Source organism: Phalangium opilio, unplaced genomic scaffold (genome assembly GCF_054372755.1).
Source record: "Phalangium opilio isolate 3A_F unplaced genomic scaffold, DU_Popi_V2 ptg000487l_1, whole genome shotgun sequence".
Taxonomy (NCBI): domain Eukaryota; kingdom Metazoa; phylum Arthropoda; class Arachnida; order Opiliones; family Phalangiidae; genus Phalangium; species Phalangium opilio.
Genome location: NW_028324237.1, coordinates 1703141 through 1723018, shown reverse-complemented (window position 1 = coordinate 1723018; position 19878 = coordinate 1703141). Strand labels below are relative to the sequence as shown.

The following is a 19878-nucleotide window of genomic DNA, read 5'->3' as shown; positions in this document are numbered from 1 at the left end:
TGGCCAAACCTAAGTTCTACACCAGTCTCTTTGGGGTTAATTAAATAAGGGTCTAAGTCATTGATAACCTTAATTTTTTCACTATAGCGTATGGCAACATCTTTATTTGTTTTAGATAACTCTTTAAAATACTCTCTAACGTTAGTAGCCATTAAAAATTAGAAAATAAACTCAAATTAATGAGACACTAGACCGAACTATAACATGTTTCTATGGCATTCTGTCGTCTGCTAAAATCTGCTTGTCCTCCAAAAATTCAAACCAAACCGCCAGTCGATGACGCTACTTGGTTGCCGTAGCAACGGAGGCGGGGCTTAGGTTAAGCGTCAATGCTCTATAAGAGATCGTTTATTTGTTGTTTTTGTTTTTTTTTTAAAATATTTTTCCTTTTAGATTTAGAAAAAATGCCGTTCTTTTAAGGTATAATGTTATGTTATACTCCATTTTCCTTTAAGCATTTTGTCAATTTTAGTAATTAATGATGACTTTTATAGGTATAGCCTGAACACTACTGTTCTTTTACCTCATAACCAGAGAGTCAATTCATTAATTTTTCATCCCAATGAACCAATGGTAGTTTCCACTAGCAATGATGGAAAGTTTCAAGTTTGGGCTATAGATGACAGAGATGAAACTGATGGAAATGAATCTAAATCAACCTGGCAATGTGTCACCATGGGTTTTTATCGAAATGAACCCGCTGGCGATGCGGATTTTAGTGAAGATGGTTCAGTGGTGGCTGTTTCTTTTAGTCACGCAGCCTTATTATGGATCCCTGATAACGCTTGCTTGAAAGCTATTCTTTCAGTTCCAAATTCTGATCTTAAACGGGATAAAATCTCGTAAGTTTCAATTAAACCTTTGTAAATTTAATACTTTCATTCATTTTAAATACTTTAATTAATTTATTGTAGCCAAGTTAAGTTTGGAATTGGAAACTGCGCTCATCTTTTAGTAACTACAACTGAAACTAGTTTAAATGTCTGGAATGTTGTCTCATTAACGAGTAAGGCTTCAAATGTTAATTAGAATTCAATAAATAATTATTAATTAAGCTTTACTTAATTACAGTTCCATGGCAAGTTGAAATGAATGTTTGTTACTTGACGAAAAATCCTATAAGTGAAATTATGGCGGTTTTTAATAAGGAAGGCGATTGTATGTATTTTAATTGTTGAATTAATTAATTAATTAGTTGGATGGTTGTTTAATTTTTTTCTTGTATTTGTTACGCAGGTTATTTTTTCAAACCAACAGACCCTTAACCTATTTATACTTTACAACGTGCCACCAAAACGCCAGTCTTAGCTAGTGTTTTTGTCCCTAAAAAGGAAATTTCAGCGGAAGAGCTTGAAAAAGATTCCAACTCACCTCTTGAAGATTCTTGTCTCTATTTTGTGAATGAAAAACAAGTAATTTCTTTCGATCTTCGTTTTGAAAGGCATAATTTATTTCCTTTATTAATTTAATTATTAGGAGCTGATGGTTATTAGCTCTGATATGGAAAAGTTAATCGTCGAAGTAGAAAATAGCCATGAGGAAATAGTAAATCTGGAATTTCGGATTTAGTAAAATCCGAAATTCCAGATCTTCCGAGAAAGCAGTTTTCAACTCTTCTTGCTCAGAGTAAGAAATCGGAAGTTGAAAAGTATGAATCTACTTTTCGAGCTTATCAGGAGGGAAATTTCGCCAAGAAACAGTTCCAAGAGGTTTGCATCCATTATTTAGCATTTCTAAATATTACTACAATTTTTATTGTTTTTCTTTATTAAGTGAAGTGTACCTTCGCATGTTGTACCATCAGTTAGCACTTTGTGTTTGGATTGTTGATAGAAAGACAAGATTTAGAAACATGATTAAATTTGTAAATTGGAATAAAAAAAATTCAATAAAATGCTAACTTTTGATTAGGGGTAATTATAAGTCATATTAAAAAGTTTTATTTTCTTCACGTTAAAAATAGTTTCAAATTTCGCGGGTTTTTAAGGGTTCTAGCGCCATCTCTTGCCTATTTCGAAGTGGCTATATAGGCCCAAATTTTGGGCGTAAATAGTCCCGGTCTATTTAAGCCCAAAATTTGGGCCTAAATAGCTGGTCTCCAACGTCTTACTATTTAGGCCCAAATGTTGGGCTTAAATAGCCTCTATAATGCAGACAGCTATTTAGGCCCAAAAATGTTAGCCATACAATTTTGGGCGTAAATAGCAAGGGCCGCGCGGCGACGACTAAAATTTTGGGCGAAAATAGTATGATGGGTGCAAGCTAGTTAGTTAGGCCTAAGTAGTCTTCGCCGCGCGGCCCTTCCTATTTAGGCCCAAAAAATTGGGTAGATATAATTTTGGGCCTAAATAGCCAACGTTCTTAAGGCAGATATTTAGGACCAATTTTTTCTGCGATTATACTTTTTGGGCCTAAATAGTCGTCACCGCGCGGCCGTTGCTATTTAGGCCCAAAATTATATCCACCCAATTTTTGGGCCTAAATAGCCAACGTTCTTAGGGTTGCTATTTTGGCCCAAAATATTAACGCTCTAAAATTAGGTGTCTTATGAGTTGCTTAGGTGATGTCCGTCGTTCAAAAATCTTTATCCCATATGCATAAAAATTATTTAAATTTTGCGAAATCGTAGGTGTTGTCGCAATGTCGGGAACAATTAAACGAATCGTCGCGATATGGGGAACAGTTAAACGGGTCGTCGCGATATCGGGAACAATTAAACTAGTCGTCGCGATGTCGGGAACAATTAAACGAGTCGTCGCGATGTCGGGAACAATTAAACGAGTCGTCGCGATGTCGGGAACAGTTAAACGAGTCGTCGCGATGTCGGGAACAGCTAAACGAGTCGCCGCAATTAAAAACTTTCTCTCTCGCGACGTCTTGTTTCAAAAATAAGCCGCAAATTATTGATCTGATGCAATTGATAAAAACTTATCTTATACTGTTGTTTTAATAAAGTTTTTAGAAAGCGTTTTTTTTTAAACTCGCCACTTTCCCTTTCCAACTGCTAAATAGGGGGTTTTGAATGATTGGGATGATTTTAAAGAGAAGGTGAGCAGTTGAACCATGCATGTTCATAATTAAGAATAAATGTTCGATAGTAATTAGCAAAGTGTTTTAATTCTTTTTTAACTTGTTATTTTGGATGGGTTGTTCTCAGTAAAAGATATACACACTCTGCACTGCATCCTTACTTAACCTTGAAAGATGTTATACTTTGTGCAGCTCAGCAGATTCCATTGGTTGTCAAAAAGACCATAATATGCCATCGGATACACTGCTAAGACTAGTGGAACTTTATTATAATACTAATTTCGCATTGTAAATATGAGTGTTCCTTGAGAAAGGTTCGTCATCTTGTTTATGGCGAACCCGAATTTGCTGAATACAGTGAACACAACCACTTTCTCAAATGTAGGCACCATTTTGAATGTGGGTATTCTCCTTTTCAGTAAACCTTTATTTCCGCCAAGCGGGTTTCAATGGGTTTCATATTGAGGGAATAGGTTGGCCATTGAATTTCTAGATGGTTCTCTCCGAAACGCGCCGTTTTCAACCGAACGTTCGTGCAGACTTATGTTGAAACTGACATCAAGAATCGCCCACTAATCTAGATAGAAATCTTTCTCCAACCCCGGTATTTTTAAACCATAGTGGAACAGAATGTCGCACCCGTGGCCATATCTTCGCCGGAGGAAGATTTGAAGTTTCATCGAATCATTCCACTTATAATAATAATAGTCTAGACTTTGTCTAGGCCTATTTATTTGTGCAACATTAAAGGATATCTCTATCCATAAGAATATGGCTCAAGACATTGATTCCGTGGTAGATGTGTATTCAAATCATTGCAGTTAACATCAATGTCTCTTTACTGGACGAGCTATGCTCAACTGTTCACCTTCTCTTTAAAATCATCCCAATCATTCAAAACCACCTATTTAGCAGTTGGAAATGGAAAGTGGAGAGTTTGAAAAAATGCTTAGTAAAAACTTTATTAAAACAAAAATATACGATAAGTTAGTTTTTATCAATTGCATCAGATCAATAAATTGCGGCTTATTGTTGAAAAAAGACGTCGCGAGAGAGAAAGTTTTTAATTGCGGCGACTGTACCACCATAGAGACTAGACCCCAAGGAGTGGCAGGTCCCCCGCTCTACAAGCGCAAATAATGATGTTGCTCCTAAATTGGTACATGAGAGCTTCCGGCCCGTTTAATTTTGCTTAGCGGAAGTCGCCCGGTACCTGGAAAAACCAGGAAAAAGGGGCAACAAGTTGAGGCATTCCTTCCACTCCTTGGGGTCTAGTCTCTATGGTACCATGTGCCTCAATTGGCCAATGGTGGCTGATGTACATATTTCAAATTAAATGTACACGCCCCCTGAAGGTCTCGCCATCTAGCGTTAAAAATCCGTAGTTTACGGGGGAGAGTATTCCTTGAAATGACCTCATCTCCGAGTACCTAAATTTTAGTTATTCGAGTTTTTTAAATTATAGATAGATTTTTAGACTATTTTAAGTCATATTTAAACCGAAAATAACGGTTTAATTAATATATAATATGGCTGCAGGCTGTTTAAATTAAGGATTAGGCTTCATATTGTACGAATATATCAAAGATATTAGGTTTAAAATAGGCTATACATGTAATTTTTTTGTCTTGTTAAAAAACGGAGGGGAACTTTACCCAGGCCGAAGTAAAACAAGTCGGGAAAACCAAAATATTACCTCTCCGTGTCGAGAAGATTATATAACCTTAAGTATCGAATGAAAACGTCGACCTTTTTGCCCTCATCCTTTCCCGCGCTTTGCGCTTCCGCATTTCATCCTTACTCTCAACATTATCTTCCTCCATTTTACATACAAAAATCAAATACTCACAAAAATAAGTGGCAAAAACCTGCTGGCTCTTTACAACCACTTAATTTGACTTAATATCCAATTTCCAACAACAATAATATACCGGTAGTTTAATTGACAACCTACTAGCATCGAAATTCTCATTAAGAATGGCTCCCGCGGTAAAAAAACGGCAATTTTCAACTAGGTGGGCGTTATCTCATTAGATTTGAAAAATATCATTTGTCTTTTTTACCAATGCCTAACCGTTTGGATTTTTTAAAGCAATCTTGGCACCAAAAAATATTTTTGAATGAGGATAAAAAAGGTCTATCCTCTCGTAATTTTTAAAGCTTTTCTCATGATTACTCTATACAACAGTAACAAGGAGTATAAACCCATTAGTGGAAGCAGTATTTTTTTCCCAAAACAATCTCGCTTATGTTTATGCAATGAATGAAATATATCACAATGCACGGGCCTTGATAGATATAGGAGGCAATGAAGGAAATATATCGCATGCACGGGCCTTGGTAGATATAGGAGGCAATGATAATCTCTCTCTTTGCACGAGAGGTTTATCTTTAATATTTAAATAAATATAATTATTTTTAATTATTTTAATGTTCAATAATTAACATTAATAATAGTTAAATCGTTTAAAATAAAGTTATACCTATTATCTTCTCAAACTTTGCTAATATTGACGTTTAAAGTGACGGGTACCCCTCTTGCCCGCTTTTTTCAAATTTGGGGTATATATACGATTCGTTTCCATTATAATAGTAAGGAAAAAGCGCAATTGCGAAAACCTTTGGTGGAGATCCCACCTTAGGGAGGCTAGACGTTTCTCGTAACCCTAGCTGATCGCCGCGTATATCCTAAAACCAAACGATGATAATGGAGTAGAAGCCAATGATACAGATTGGTGTCTATGTGGAATAGACGGAAGACCAGTGGATGGTGGTGTTAGTAGGCAGTGTAAGTGCAGACGGGTGTCAATGTGGGATTGACAAAGAACAGAAGATGGTGGTGAGTAGAAGCCAGTATGTACAGACTGGTGTCCACGTGGAATGGACGAAGACCAGAAGATGGCGGTGTTAGAAGCCAGTAAGAACAGACTGGTGTCCATGTGGGATGGACAAAGACCAGAAGATGGTGGTGTGAGAACTCAAGTAGAGGAGCCATTTCCGTGACTGTGAAAGCAGTTAGGAAATGGCGAACACGTTTGCTCCGATACGCAAACTGCGAACGCGGTCACGTGGGTGTAACAACAGACAGACACACAGACAGACACACAGACACACAGACAGACACACAGACACGGCCGTTACAGAACCTCTCCTGGACTACGTCACACGGAGAGGTAAAAACGGCGGGAAAAGTCACGCGGGCTGATACTACATGGCGCTATTTCTCGGTCACCCGATTTTTTGGGTCAACTTGTCGCGTTCCCCAGCCTTCCCTTAAATATTTTGTTACTGCGGTCGACGGTGTGGGAGCGTTAATTCTTGGCTCCGTCAAATTGTTGTATTTCTTAAATACGCGCTCCTAAATGCCCAATAAAGATATGGTATGCGCCGTCTGCGCTGATTCGGCTAAAGGGAAGTTTTATAGCGCAATATGTTGCGAAGCATGTAAAGGTTTTTTCAAACGCGCCTTAGAAAATCATACAAAGTACGTGTGCGTGCGCGAGTCTCGGGACTGTGAAATTACAAAAACAGAAAAAAATAAATGCCAACTATGCCGTTTCGAAAAGTGCATAAAAGTGGGGATGAAAAAAATAAGTGACTCCAATAGACGCAGTCCTAGTCCTAATCTGGTGTTGAGGAAGGCGACTAGCAGAGTTTCAAGCCCTACTACTTTCTCTGACTTTGTTGCAAGTTCTAATACTTCCTCTGGCCCGATGTCAAGTCCGAATTCACAGGCCGGCCCTCTTCCAAGCCCGAATTTCGGGTCGCTCCTGACGCTTGATGATCGAATACAAGACCTTCGAACTCCGTAAGTCCCCCCACACCTTTATAATATATATATAGTCATGAGTGAATCATATAGAGTAATTTCTTTCCCATATAGGGCAACGTCATAACCCTCTATCTCTTACCTTAGTGATACCCCCCTCCCCTTCCCTTCCGGGGGAAAATAGTATTCTCTAGTACAAAGTTGCCCCTAACGTAGGGGATACACAGTTCACTCCCCCTCTTAACCGAAATTACTCTATACTAGCTCCCTAGAATAGTATAGGGAGCTATTATATGATTCACTCATGATATAGTCCTAATCTGGTGTTTAGGAAGGCGACTGGCCCAATTTCAAGTCCTAATACTTTCTCTGGCCCTGTTGGAAGCAGGCTTAGAAATAAGGTTTATTTTTGAACTAGTCCTCCGGACCCGAGACCCCTGATGTCTTAAATATGAAACTGGTCCCGGGACCAGTGACCCTTCCCCTATTTATTTTTTTACTGGTCGCAGGACTTGTGGTCGTTCTCTCTTCAAAAAAAATCTCTCTCGGCTTAGGGTTGTATACACAGCTGGACTCCTGGAGTCGAAATTTATGTTAAAATGAAATTAATTAAAGAGGTCCCCCATATTAATTTTTAATAAAAGTAGGAATTAATAAACTAGTCATTGGGACCAGTGACCCTCACGTTTTGAATAAAAAAAGTGGTCCAAGCTATTAATAAACTGGTTTTTGACCTGTAAGCCTGTCTTATTTCTTAGCCTGGAACTTGTAAGTCCTCATTCTCTCTTCGGACCTCTTTCAAGTTCTTATCCTCCCTCTGGAACGATATTAAGTCCTAATCCACAGGCTAGCCCTCTTTCAATGCCGAATTCCGGGCCGCTCCTGACGCTTGATGATCGAATCCAAGACCTTCGAACTCCGTAAGTTCCCCCCACACCTTTTTAATATATATATAGTCATGAGTGAATCATATAGAGTAATTTCTTTCCCATATAGGGCAACGTCATAACCCTCTATCTCTTACCTTAGTGATACCCCCCCTCCCCTTCCCTTCCGGGGGAAAATAGTATTCTCTAGTACAAAGTTGCCCCTAACGTAGGGGATACACAGTTCACTCCCCCTCTTAACCGAAATTACTCTATACTAGCTCCCTAGAATAGTATAGGGAGCTATTATATGATTCACTCATGATATAGTCCTAATCTGGTGTTTAGGAAGGCGACTGGCCCAATTTCAAGTCCTAATACTTTCTCTGGCCCTGTTGGAAGCAGGCTTAGAAATAAGGTTTATTTTTGAACTAGTCCTCCGGACCCGAGACCCCTGATGTCTTAAATATGAAACTGGTCCCGGGACCAGTGACCCTTCCCCTATTTATTTTTCTACTGGTCGCAGGACTTGTGGTCGTTCTCTCTTCTAAAAAAATCCCTCTCGGCTTAGGGTTGTATACACAGCTGGACTCCTGGAGTCGAAATTTATGTTAAAATGAAATTAATTAAAGAGGTCCCCCATATTAATTTTTAATAAAAGTAGGAATTAATAAACTAGTCATTGGGACCAGTGACCCTCACGTTTTGAATAAAAAAAGTGGTCCAAGCTATTAATAAACTGGTTTTTGACCTGTAAGCCTGTCTTATTTCTTAGCCTGGAACTTGTAAGTCCTCATTCTCTCTTCGGACCTCTTTCAAGTTCTTATCCTCCCTCTGGAACGATATTAAGTCCTAATCCACAGGCTAGCCCTCTTTCAATGCCGAATTCCGGGCCGCTCCTGACGCTTGATGATCGAATCCAAGACCTTCGAACTCCGTAAGTTCCCCCCACACCTTTTTAATATATATATATATATATATATAAGTTTGTATGGACCCAAATGTAGATTATAGAAAGATTTTTAGTTTCAGGGTTCGTACAGAACCAGGATAAGTCAAGGATATGGAAAATGGGGGGGAAAAGTCTGGGATTTGAAGCTTTTTTTTAAAAAAAATAAAAAAGTCAGGGATAGGTCAGGGATTTCGTTTGGTATGTCATACTACGATTGCTTTCAGTAATGCTAAATAAATATGGGCCCAGGAGACGTGTGAACATGAAGTGGGCTCTGGTAAACGCGTATTTAAAATGGTTCCAGGCATATTGGCAAAATTTCGTCTGGGATAAGCTGCGTGAAAAGTGGGGGATTTTCCATATAAAGATTTTGTCCGAACCCCGAGTCTGCCCTAAGACCATTAAAGACGGATGGACTGGAATGGAGATACGGGTGGCGCGTGCTTCTTTTAGGGCAGCGTCTCTCTAGCGCTGCGCCGCGCCGCGCCGCGACCGATATTTAAACTTTTTCCCTTAAAACCATGGCCATAACTAAAGACTTAGGACTCGAATTAAGTTACGGGACTCTCCCGCTAGGAGCGCTGCTGACAGCCGATGCCATTATTTTTCCAGTCCATCTGTGTTTAATAGGTACTTCTAAGGAATTCAAATGATATTAGCTTCTAGTTTCATCTAAGCGTTATACATTAATTAACATATTTCTTTAATTAAATAAAGAGTGAAGGAACTTGTCGACAAGGTGGCGAGGTATGAGGAATTGGATTCCTTTCAGAAAGAAAAGATATCTTTCTACGAAAGAAAGATTGCCGAGTAAGTGCGCTTTATCTTAATTTGAATCGGAATTCATAAAATTAATGAGTTTGAAATTGATGATATTTAATATAATGGATTTTAGAAAACATGAATTTGCTTTAGGTTGATTGTAGCTTGGGGTTTTTTTATATATAGTTAGAAAGTAATTGGCTTTTAAAGGGGCTCGGCGGCGCTGTTGGGGGGAGACCACCCTTAGTTCAGGGGGAAAACAACCAGCTCTTTGGCCATAAGAAATGGCGCCACCGTCGCGGTGGGCGGGTAAGCAATAGAGCTATTTCAGTGGGGGAAAAATTTCGTCTGCTACGAAAATTGGGCCTGCCTTTGAGTGTAGGGCGGCCGGCCATTTTATGAGGGTTTTCTCTATGGGAAAATAGCATTGGTGACGTAGCCATTACCCCCTCTGAAATAGCTCTATATGCTAACCAACAGTTTGACTCCCCCTTCACCCCAACAGCTCCGGCCAGCCCCTTTAAATACCTGAAAAGTGAAATAATGGCTTAAAACATAAGTTTATATGATTAAGTATGACACTTCCTATACTTCGTAATGCTAGAGCTTAAAGCATGGTTTTCACTTGACCGAAAAAAAATTGCTTTTGCGTCAAATGTCAGATACGTTTTTTAAGTTGTCGCCCAGCGGCAGCGTTATAGCGTTTTCACTTGGCGTAGCTCCCGCGTGTAACAGAACCAATTAAGGCTCACCAGATAAACTGAACATTGCACGAATTGCGGCCCATCTATTGCCTTTCTTTCTTTGGTCTTTTTAATAATATTTGTGTCCCATATCATAAAGATAAGGATGGTTCCGAACCTCTTCGATAAAACCATAAACATATCAAACCACCCGTAAGCGTGAATTCACAATAATACCACGGGTAATCACCATTGTACAGGGGCGCCAGAGAGAAATTTGAGGTTCTACGCCACCTAAAGGGAAAACGAAGCAAATCTCTCCTTCCCGATTCCCCCTACCACCTTATAACGCGGAAATCTAAGCAGTCGTCTGCTTCTGCAATAAATGGCAGCGGTAATCGGTTTAGTACGGGCTTTTAAGACTTAAGTTGTTAGGAACAGCAAATTATCTCGAATTTTTAAAGAAAATGGGAAGAACTCTTAGTGATAAGTGTACTCAGTACAACTGGTTTCTTATGAACAGGATAAGTACAAAAGATAAAAGTGTAGGTTGCCGCATCCCTTCAAATCCACGTTTTAGCCCCACTAGCAGACGACAATGTTTGATATGATTACAAGTATTAATAGAGGTAGAGCTTATAATAGGTAAGTTTAAGATTCACATTAATCCTTGTATTTATTCACAGGCTTCCGGTAGCATCCCTTGCGCGATTTGAATAAAGTTTCACTTTTGTGCCACCAGGAAGACTTGTGTCGCGAGTTTTACCTAGACAATGCCTGTGGCTAATTTCCCGCCGATTCACGCTTACGGGTGGTTTGATATGCTTATGATAAAACGTTTAGCCAAAAACGGATTTATGTAAGAAGAACGTTGAACGTAGCTAATTCACTACCCATCCTCGCATACTTTATTGAGAAACTTCGTCTGCTTATATTTTGACTCCACCCACAAATTCCGTATATAGCTACTTGAATGCCTACTTCTAGAGATCGAATTTGTGGGTGGAGTCAAAATATAAGCAGACGAAGTTTCTCAATAAAGTATGCGAGGATGGTACTACAGGCTAAAGCTACGATCCGACGTTCTTAGTACACAAATCCGTTTTTTGTTTAGCATTGAACTTCGGCATTCTCAAGGATAGTAACTGACTCGATTTGGAACTAGATAAATAAAAACATGGCGGACCGCGGACGTCCTCTTACGAACACGCGTGGCTGAAAATGACGTCACGAATCAAGCTTATTGCTGATTGGCTCGCTGCAGAGCGTTAACGTTGAACGCGGCCGAAAAAATAGAGAGCTAATATCGCCACACTCAACGTAATTTCTGTACAGCGTAACTATATGTTTTCTTTTTTCGGTTGTCGCTTGACGTTGGGCAAAAAGTCGTGATTTACGCCAAGTGAAAACCATGCTTTACCGAGAGCTAGTTCGATAATTTGCAGACTACACGCGGTTTTGTAGTCCATCTTCCAATTTAAGCTTGATTCTCACTCGACCGAAAAAAGCCGGCGGAAATCACGCAGCCGACGGTATAAATTTTAACTTCTGGCGGTAGAACGTTCACACTACGACTGAATTTTAAGTTTGGTGGTAGATAGTTTTGGGTCACGTGACAGATTTGAGTCGAGAGGAAGGCTGGGGCGATAAGTTTCGTTTTTCTTTTTGGACAACGTCGTTGGAGAAGGGAGATGGCGCAATGATTGCTCAAACTTTATTGGCTCTCAGAACAGAAGTGCAAATGTTTTTCGTGATCTGTTGCGAAGGCGCGAATAGACGAAGGCGCGAACACGCGAGCGGCGCGAGAGTTCAATGTGGACAAAGCTTTAGTCAGCATTACTAAGCCTTTGATAGCAGCGCCTCACCGGGCGTCACTTCGCGAGAATCTATCATGACCCGCGTCAGTCGTCACTTCATGACAAACTCCAGTTTGTAACGTATCTTATGAACGAATGGTTAAAATTAGTAACGTTTTGCGTGTATCAGAACAGAAGTGCAAATATTTTTCGTGATCTGTTGCGAAGGTGCGAAAACGCGAGCGCGAGTTCAATGTGGACAAAGCTTTAGTCAGCATTACTAAGCCTTTGATAGCAGCGCCTCACCGGGCGTCACTTCACGAGAATCTATCATGACCCGCGTCTTTTCATGACAAACTCCGGTTTGTAACGTATCTTATGAACGAAAGGTTAAAATTAGTAACACGCACCGTTACGGTTTCATGCATAGAAATGCTTCTAAAAAAACTGATTTTACATGAGCATAGCGGTTTTTTTTTGGCGCCTTAATAGTATTTATGTACTTTGTCAGGTTTAAAAATGAGGTCACACGGCTCCATAAGCAAATCGAAGATAAGGACATTGCAATCCAAAGTAAGTCAAAAACGGAGATTTTTAATTACTCAAGGTTATAAATTATTTAGCGTAACTGCCTCTATTTTTAACAGGCCTTACTTCAAAGATTAATGATCTACAACACGAAGTAAGTTGATATGTTTCGGTTGTTTATATCTCAGACCATTGAACACGGATGAGCTGAACAAATTGTAAGCTAAAACGGACCCCGTTCTTCTATTGGTATGATCGCCCCTAGCGGGAGAGTCCCGAAACTTAATTCGACTCGTAAGCCTTATGGCTGTGTGGTTTGTGTCGAAAAAATTTCAATATTGGTCGGGGCGTGACGCTAGAAAGGCGCTGCCCGGAATGAACCACGCCTCGTGTCTCAGTTGTGACGTCAGTGCCTAGGTGAGACGTCCAGGGCTTAGTTTCTTCAGTGAGCGGCGGCCATGTTTTTTTACCGCTTTGGTTCTATGAGTGCCGTCACACTAAGGCTTCTGAGATAGCTCTATGGTCTTAGGTGCTCTCATCAACATAAAATTGACAAAATAGAACAAGTTTCAATATTGGTCATTTGGTCGCGGGGTGGCGGCGCTAGAGAGGCGCTGCCCTAAAAGAACCACGCGCCTCCCGGCCGTATCTCCATTCTAGTCCACCCGTGTTGAATGGTCTTAGTTTATATTTTCTCCGCGGAATTGTCAAGTTAGATATTTTTGCAGTTACAGACGAAAACAGAGGAATTGGAGAACAATAAAAAAATGATGCGTGAATTCGGAAATGTTATGCTGCAAAACTCGTAAAATACCTTTTTAATTAATTAGGTAAGCCAATGTTAAAAATGAGTAAGCCACTTTACTTGTTAAAAAAACTTATGGGACTTGTATTTTGTTTTCTTTTCTTATTTTATTAATAACTGGGGGTGTGCGGGTAGTGATTTTTCAATTTCGAATCGGGTTCGGGTAATCAAAAATACTGTTATCGGGTATCGGGGCGGGTACCCGAATTTTTGTCGGGTATTCGGGTAATTAGGCTTAGCCGAAAATGGTTGTCGGGTAATAGTCGGGTATTAAAAGTTAGACGAATAGTTAGTTATCGGTGTGGGTACCCAAAATTTTTTGCCTGGTATTCGGGGAAATAGGCTTAAATAAATTGATATTTCCTTCAAAAATTCACTTTAGTACACTATTCTTACAGTTATATCTCAATCCTGGGTTATCAAAAATAAATAGGGGAAAGTGTCGGACTGCCATATTTTCCTGCCTTTGCATTAGCTTGACATGCATTTCGAGACGCTCAAGCGCGCGAGAGGTGTTTAAAATGGTATCAGCCAATCAAATTTGTAGTTGATGATTCCACTCTTCCCGAAAATAACGCTCGTACGCCACCAAACGGGAGAATTTGTCATAGGCGTATCTCAAGGAAGAGTCACAACCTCCGCGCTCTGTTCTATTTTCTTTAGTGTTATTTTCGCGTTTGAACGAGGTTAAAGTTTGTTTAGAACGTTAGCACACCGAAATTAAATTAAAAATGCACCGCATGTTCTTGAAATCATCATTTAATTCAAAAAACTCAATGCTAAAATCCTTTAGAATTTCGTTTAAACTTAGGCCCTGGGTTGTCATTATAAGCTAAAACGTTTTAACATTAGTAAATAACATCAATATTAGCAAACTAAATTAATATAGTCATGAACATCGTCAAATTAAATTGTGGAGATAAACTGCAGAGGCCACGGTTAGCCTAAGTCAAAAGCAGCTAATGTAAAATAAAACCGCACTATTTCTTCAGGCGCAATATCACAAATTATCTTAGGTACGTGGTGAATAGGCGAGGGGGATGAAACAGATTTCGCTAGTATGCATTCACCCCTCCAAATGCATGTCACAGACGAAGGAGAGAGTCCGACACTTTCCCCTATTTATTTTTGGGGTTATTCAATGTATGCTCTTTCTTAGTTTCTTTCTTTTTGATGCTTTCTTTAACTTCTGGTTACGCTTTCACTTTCTTAACCCTTAGACTTACTTATTTCAACACAGAATACTGGCAATATATAGGTGTGTCGCGTCGCGTCGCGTTGCGTGCGGTGATTCTAGTCTCTCTCAGAAAGAAACTACCACAGAACGCATACCTTATGTGAACTAAATTTCACATTGAAACAGTGTTTCATGGAATTTCGTCATTCTTAAAATTTCGATTATTTCTAAACCGGACAATGGGTGGTCCCCTTTCACTTCTGATTCCTATTTTTCTACCCTCGAATAACCCGACAACCAGTTTCAGCTTGTCACGGGTAATGGGGGGGATTATTTTTACTACCCGGGTAGTTTCGAATAGTTGGAAAATTCATTTTCGGGTATCGGGAACCCGCACACCCCTATAATAATAACTAATTTGTTTGTAAACATTTCTACTGCTTTTTTCTTTTTGTTTAAAATTAATTTATTACAGTCTTTAGATGACGGAGATGAAGAAGATGAAGATATGACATTATTCGACGCTTCCAGACACAAAATTAAGACCTAGAGGACCCTAGTTTGTCTATCTGTCTCAGTCACCGTGTGTCAAAATGATTATTCAAGCGCCAGCAACGACTAAAGATTAATTATTAGATTAATATTAAAATTAATTAAGCATTGTATATACTGGCTTAATTTCATTTAATTAGAGGTAATTTAAACATTTGTAATTAAGAGAAATAATTGAAAATTTCAAGTTTTATATCTTTTATATTGTTAAAAAATACACCCGAGAAAAAGGAACCAAATCATTTAAAAAAAGGAATATTTTTTAATTAATCTAAAAAGTACAAAAAAGAAACCACTTTTATTAATTCCCAGCAAAAATCTCTAAAAACTAAAATACAAAAATATTTGTGTGGAAAAATATGAAAAACAAAATGTATCTTTTGAATTTAAATTTTTATTATTTTATTTTTCACAAAACTTCAAAAAAATACGTAATTTGTGATTAATTAATGTATTGTTTTGTATATTGTTCTCTAGTGTGTAAGATATTTTTTGTCAAATTTAGTATTGCAAAACGGCTCTCTCCTCTCCCGAAGAATTGGAAGTCAATTATTTGTTTGACCCTTTAAATAATTACGTTGTTTTTTTGTTATGTTTTTAAAAGAAGCTTCAAAATGTGATATTAAACATTAATGTTTGCTAATTAAAACGGCTCAATTAAAAAACAAGAACCATCAGAAGATCAATTAATCACCGGAGAAACCAGATGAAACACTTCAAATGAAATTTTGTACTAAATACCTTTTATTCGAAAAACTTGTCTATTGTAAATTAGGCCCAAGATGTTTTTTATTTGTCAAAAAAATTACCAGAAAGTGGGTTGAAATAAAACTTTTATATAATACCAAAAACAATTACGTGTTTGAAAATTATTTGAAATATTGGGGGGAAATTCAAATAAGTGCGCGAAAATAATTAATAAAATTAAGTTTAAATATGCCTTTTAAGGGTCTTTGGTGAGGTGGGACAATATATGATGGAAAACTCGTAAAATACCTTTTTAATTAATTAGGTAGGCCAATGTTAAAAATAAGTAAGCCACTTTACTTGTTAAAAAAACTTATGGGACTTGTATTTTTTTTCTTATTTTATTAATAACTAATTTGTTTGTAAACATTACTGCTTTTTTTCTTTTTGTTTAAAATTAATTTTAATTAAGGTTCATTTTGAACTCTGTTGTTCCCAAAAATATTTCTTTAAAAATTTGCCATAATAAAATGTTTTTATTGAATCCAGTTTGTGTCTGATTATTTTTCGTTAGTCATTATTTTGAAAACCATTTAAATTCTACGTTTTAATGTCGCGCTCAAAAGTCAGGTGAAAGTACCACGTGATCGGGTAGCTTTGTCGTCTGCTACATCATAGGCTACATTGAAAACACCGCCGTCAATTTAGCAGAACAGAATCCCAACAGAATGAGGAGAATAAAAAAAAGCTTAGGCGAAAATTCTTCTGGACTCACGAAGGAACAATTTCTTCGGACCTATGAAACTAGAAAAAAAATTGTCCAATATCAGCCCTGCAAAAGGAGAAAAACCTGATTACCTCGGCCGTCTAACATGTCATTTTTTTTAAAGTAACCCTAAATATTCTACTCAATATAATGAATCAAACATTAACGAATGCGATTATAATAGCGCGCAATTTTCACATTTTACACGCGAAGAAAGAGGGGCAAATTGTGGGAGAAATGTGACGACTAAAATGGTTTCCAACGTATGACATGATTATTGAAGTTTTCCCAACTCCTATAGAAATGTACTTAAATTTAATTTAGCGCCCTTTGTTTATAGCGAGGTAAGTGCGTGACCGGACTCTAACTCGACTTTAATCTCCGAGAATAACCACTTTGGATTCAAAGCTCTTTGACTTGTGATTAGGCATTTGACGAGGCGGTTTAACACTAATTTAGTCATTGTTTTTGTTAAAAAAAATAATCAAACTTGGAAGCGTGCGCGCTAACTCATCATTGTTTGTAAATAAACGCCTAGCGCGAGCAACTTGCGTCGTGATGCGCGTGATCGAATGGGCTATGATCAGCTTGCGTCGTGATGCGCGTGGGCTACGCTCAGACTGTCTCACTTTCTTCAGAGTTCAGAGTGACCAACGCCCAACGGCGCCGGGAGTGTGGCGCACTCCTGTAAGCCAAGCTTCTGGGCGGCAAAGTTTGAGGGAATACGACACATGTCGGCGATCCTACCCTATAGGTGCCGACTGTCCCGTGTCCACCGGAGGTGACTTACCCCAATTCCACCTTCCGTCCCCTCCCAAGTAAACCTCATTTCCTTCCCTGCTTATACACATACGACCTAGCGGCCCCCGTTAGTGCTGGGCCGCGTAGGGTCTCCCGCTCAATTCTTCCTGGTGCTAAAGGCCTAACGGCTAAGCACTAGTGCTCGTAGGTGGTAAAAAAAACCGCCCAACGGCTTTTAATCTTAGAATCAGTTCGATATTAATTTTAATCAAGAGAAGTTGGTTTTGCTTTTGATCTTCTAAAACCAGCAGACCTTTCGTTTGAAGTTTAATGTTAGGCAGTGACACCGGGCCAGAACTTGAAAGAAAGAAAACGCGTCCTCGTTTATAGCGCTTTCCTCTTTACGAGCCTCGGCCTCGTGTGTGCATTGTAACGACACGTGATATGAAAATGGCGCCGCTCGTGTAATAAGTATTCGCCTGAATTTTATGGAAAATTAATTGGATATTTATCGTAATTAGTGATAGTTTAATCGTTTTAATCGTTTATTTCGATATCTCGCGGTTTTATTTAATTTCTGTCGAGTAGTCGCGAGATGAGGGCTGAGATTTTATTTCAAAACCCGCGACTTTGTACCGCCATTGGCTCTGGTACGTGGTACTTTAGTTTTCGCTGGCTTCGATAGAGTTAACGCCCCCTCTTTACGGGATCCCGGGCACCGACTGAAGTGAGCCCCTGATCCGCCGGGCCCCGGGGGGATCCGAGGGGTGTCCGCCTGTACAGAGATCGACCTTTTCGAAAACGGAGCGTGCCCCCTCAACTACCAGAAATTCTACGGACTAAATTGGGCGCCAAGGCTTACGAGCGTGTTATACCACGTGGCCCCGCAGAAATGGCCGATGATCCCGCACGGTCGCCGAGGCTTAGTGAGTTTTAGCCTTGGATCTGCTGGCGTCCCAGGATGGCTTCACGGAACCTATTCTGGAGACCACGTGTGGTGGTGGGTGAGTTTTCGAAAATTTACCGAATTAACATGCTAGATAAATTTAAGACCAGTTTTCGGAAATTTTTGACGAATCTGAAATAATTAGGGATATTTTAACCGAGTTTAATATTAGCGTTTATACTAGTTTTAAACAAATAAGGGTAAATAAGCCAGACTAGAAAAATACAATCCTCGCGCGCGCCTTAATTTCAAACTGAAAACGAAGGAAAATAAGTAATAGGCTAGAGACTTGATGAAATCCGCCATTGTTAAGGCTCATTTACACACGCGATTGTAGCTGGTAAAAAACAGGATTTTGCTTGAAATCTTTCTGCACAAGCTGGACCATTTACATGGCTGCTTGTAGTTTCGCTTGTTCCTTGGTTTGGTCAGAAGTAATATAAGAAACCTCCCTTTGGGAGGGAAGTATACAAGGCGCCATAGGCATTACATTAAAACACGCGAGACATCCTCGAACCGCCAAAGGCAATTTACAAGAATAGGACCCGCCTCTCGGATTTTTTTCTGGTTTGGTTCTTTTGATAGATTATGATGTGAAAAAAATATTCAGACACTATTGCTCACGGACAAGGTACGGTAGATCTTAGTCCTTTGATATGGTCGTTGGAATTGGGAAAGAGGAAAAAGCGCTTCAAACTATAGTGTAGTCTGCTTAGCCGTCTGTCGTAAAGAAATACAAGATTCCTGATTTTGCTAATAAATATTCACATACGGTTATTTCGAAACGAAAATCTAGTTTGTTGTGAAGCCAAGAAGAAGATGAAAATTATGAATACAAGAACAAAATTTCGAGATAGATAAAAACACCATTTTAAAATCAATCTATGTATAGTGTTAGTCATATACCTTGGCAAGGTAAGGGTTTAATTCAAACTTTATGCAAAGACCTATGAAAATCCTATAATCGAGTCACTGCCTGTTTATTAATGATTGATTATCATCAAAATCTAAAAATGCTGCATGATTTATTTCATTGGAAAAGCTTAAAATTACAACGAGTCTGTGAAATTGACTTAACTTTAAGGGATAGAATCAATCTTTTGACTACTAATGAAAAGCTTTCATTTTTTTTAAATCAGATAGAACCTAAAATTACATTTTCAAAAATATATAGATATTGATAGTTTAAATAACTTAACTATTTTTAATTAATTTTTAAAAGTATTAGTTTTCGGGGCCGCTCCGATCACTGCTCCCTCTACTGGCGTTTGCAAAAACACGAGCGAAAAAACTAAATTACTCCCGCGACTCTCCTCTCGCTCGGCGGTACAGTAGATTTACTCCTAAAAGTAGTTTTCATACTATTCTGCATTTTTGCCAAATTTATATAACTCATTTCGATACGGGGATGCTTTGAAAATTATAAAGGAAGGTAAATAGTTTCACTATTATTTTGGTGTTCAAAGTAATAGTTTTACAGGTCTGATACTCACTTACAGCCTAAAAAATAGTGAAAAAAGTGACTCACCGTATTAAAAATAGTAACTGAAAAGTGACTAAATAGTGATTAAAAAATATCGCAAATGAACTTTTCAAAGTGGAAAAAATACTGATTTAATGCTGTTACAGCAATATTTCTCATATATAACAATTAATAATCACATTTTGACTTTTTTATGGCAATTGGTTATTATTTAAAATAATAATATAGGAACTGCAAATTTTATCACATATTTTTCAAGAAAGACGTAATGAGATTCGATTTTTTCTTGTCTATTTCTTTTTGAATAGCGTCAGCGGATTTCTTTTCTCCATCTT

General features: G+C 38.6%; 1 protein-coding gene and 1 long non-coding RNA gene across 2 annotated transcripts; both read left to right on the top strand.

Moving 5' to 3' along the window:
* The first annotated feature begins 387 nt into the window (after positions 1-387).
* On the top strand, positions 388-1557 carry LOC149593852 (WD repeat-containing protein 75-like). Its single transcript, XM_089861695.1, has 5 exons — positions 388-842; positions 915-1006; positions 1072-1158; positions 1237-1412; positions 1477-1557. The coding sequence occupies exons 1-4, from the start codon at positions 571-573 to the stop codon at positions 1263-1265; spliced, it is 480 nt and encodes a 159-aa protein (XP_089717821.1). The 5' UTR covers positions 388-570; the 3' UTR covers positions 1266-1412; positions 1477-1557.
* Positions 1558-1577: 20 nt separating this feature from the next.
* LOC149593851 (uncharacterized) lies at positions 1578-1907 on the top strand. Its single transcript, XR_016379525.1, has 2 exons — positions 1578-1709; positions 1774-1907. It is a non-coding gene; the product is annotated as an uncharacterized LOC149593851 (long non-coding RNA).
* Positions 1908-19878: the final 17971 nt, after the last annotated feature.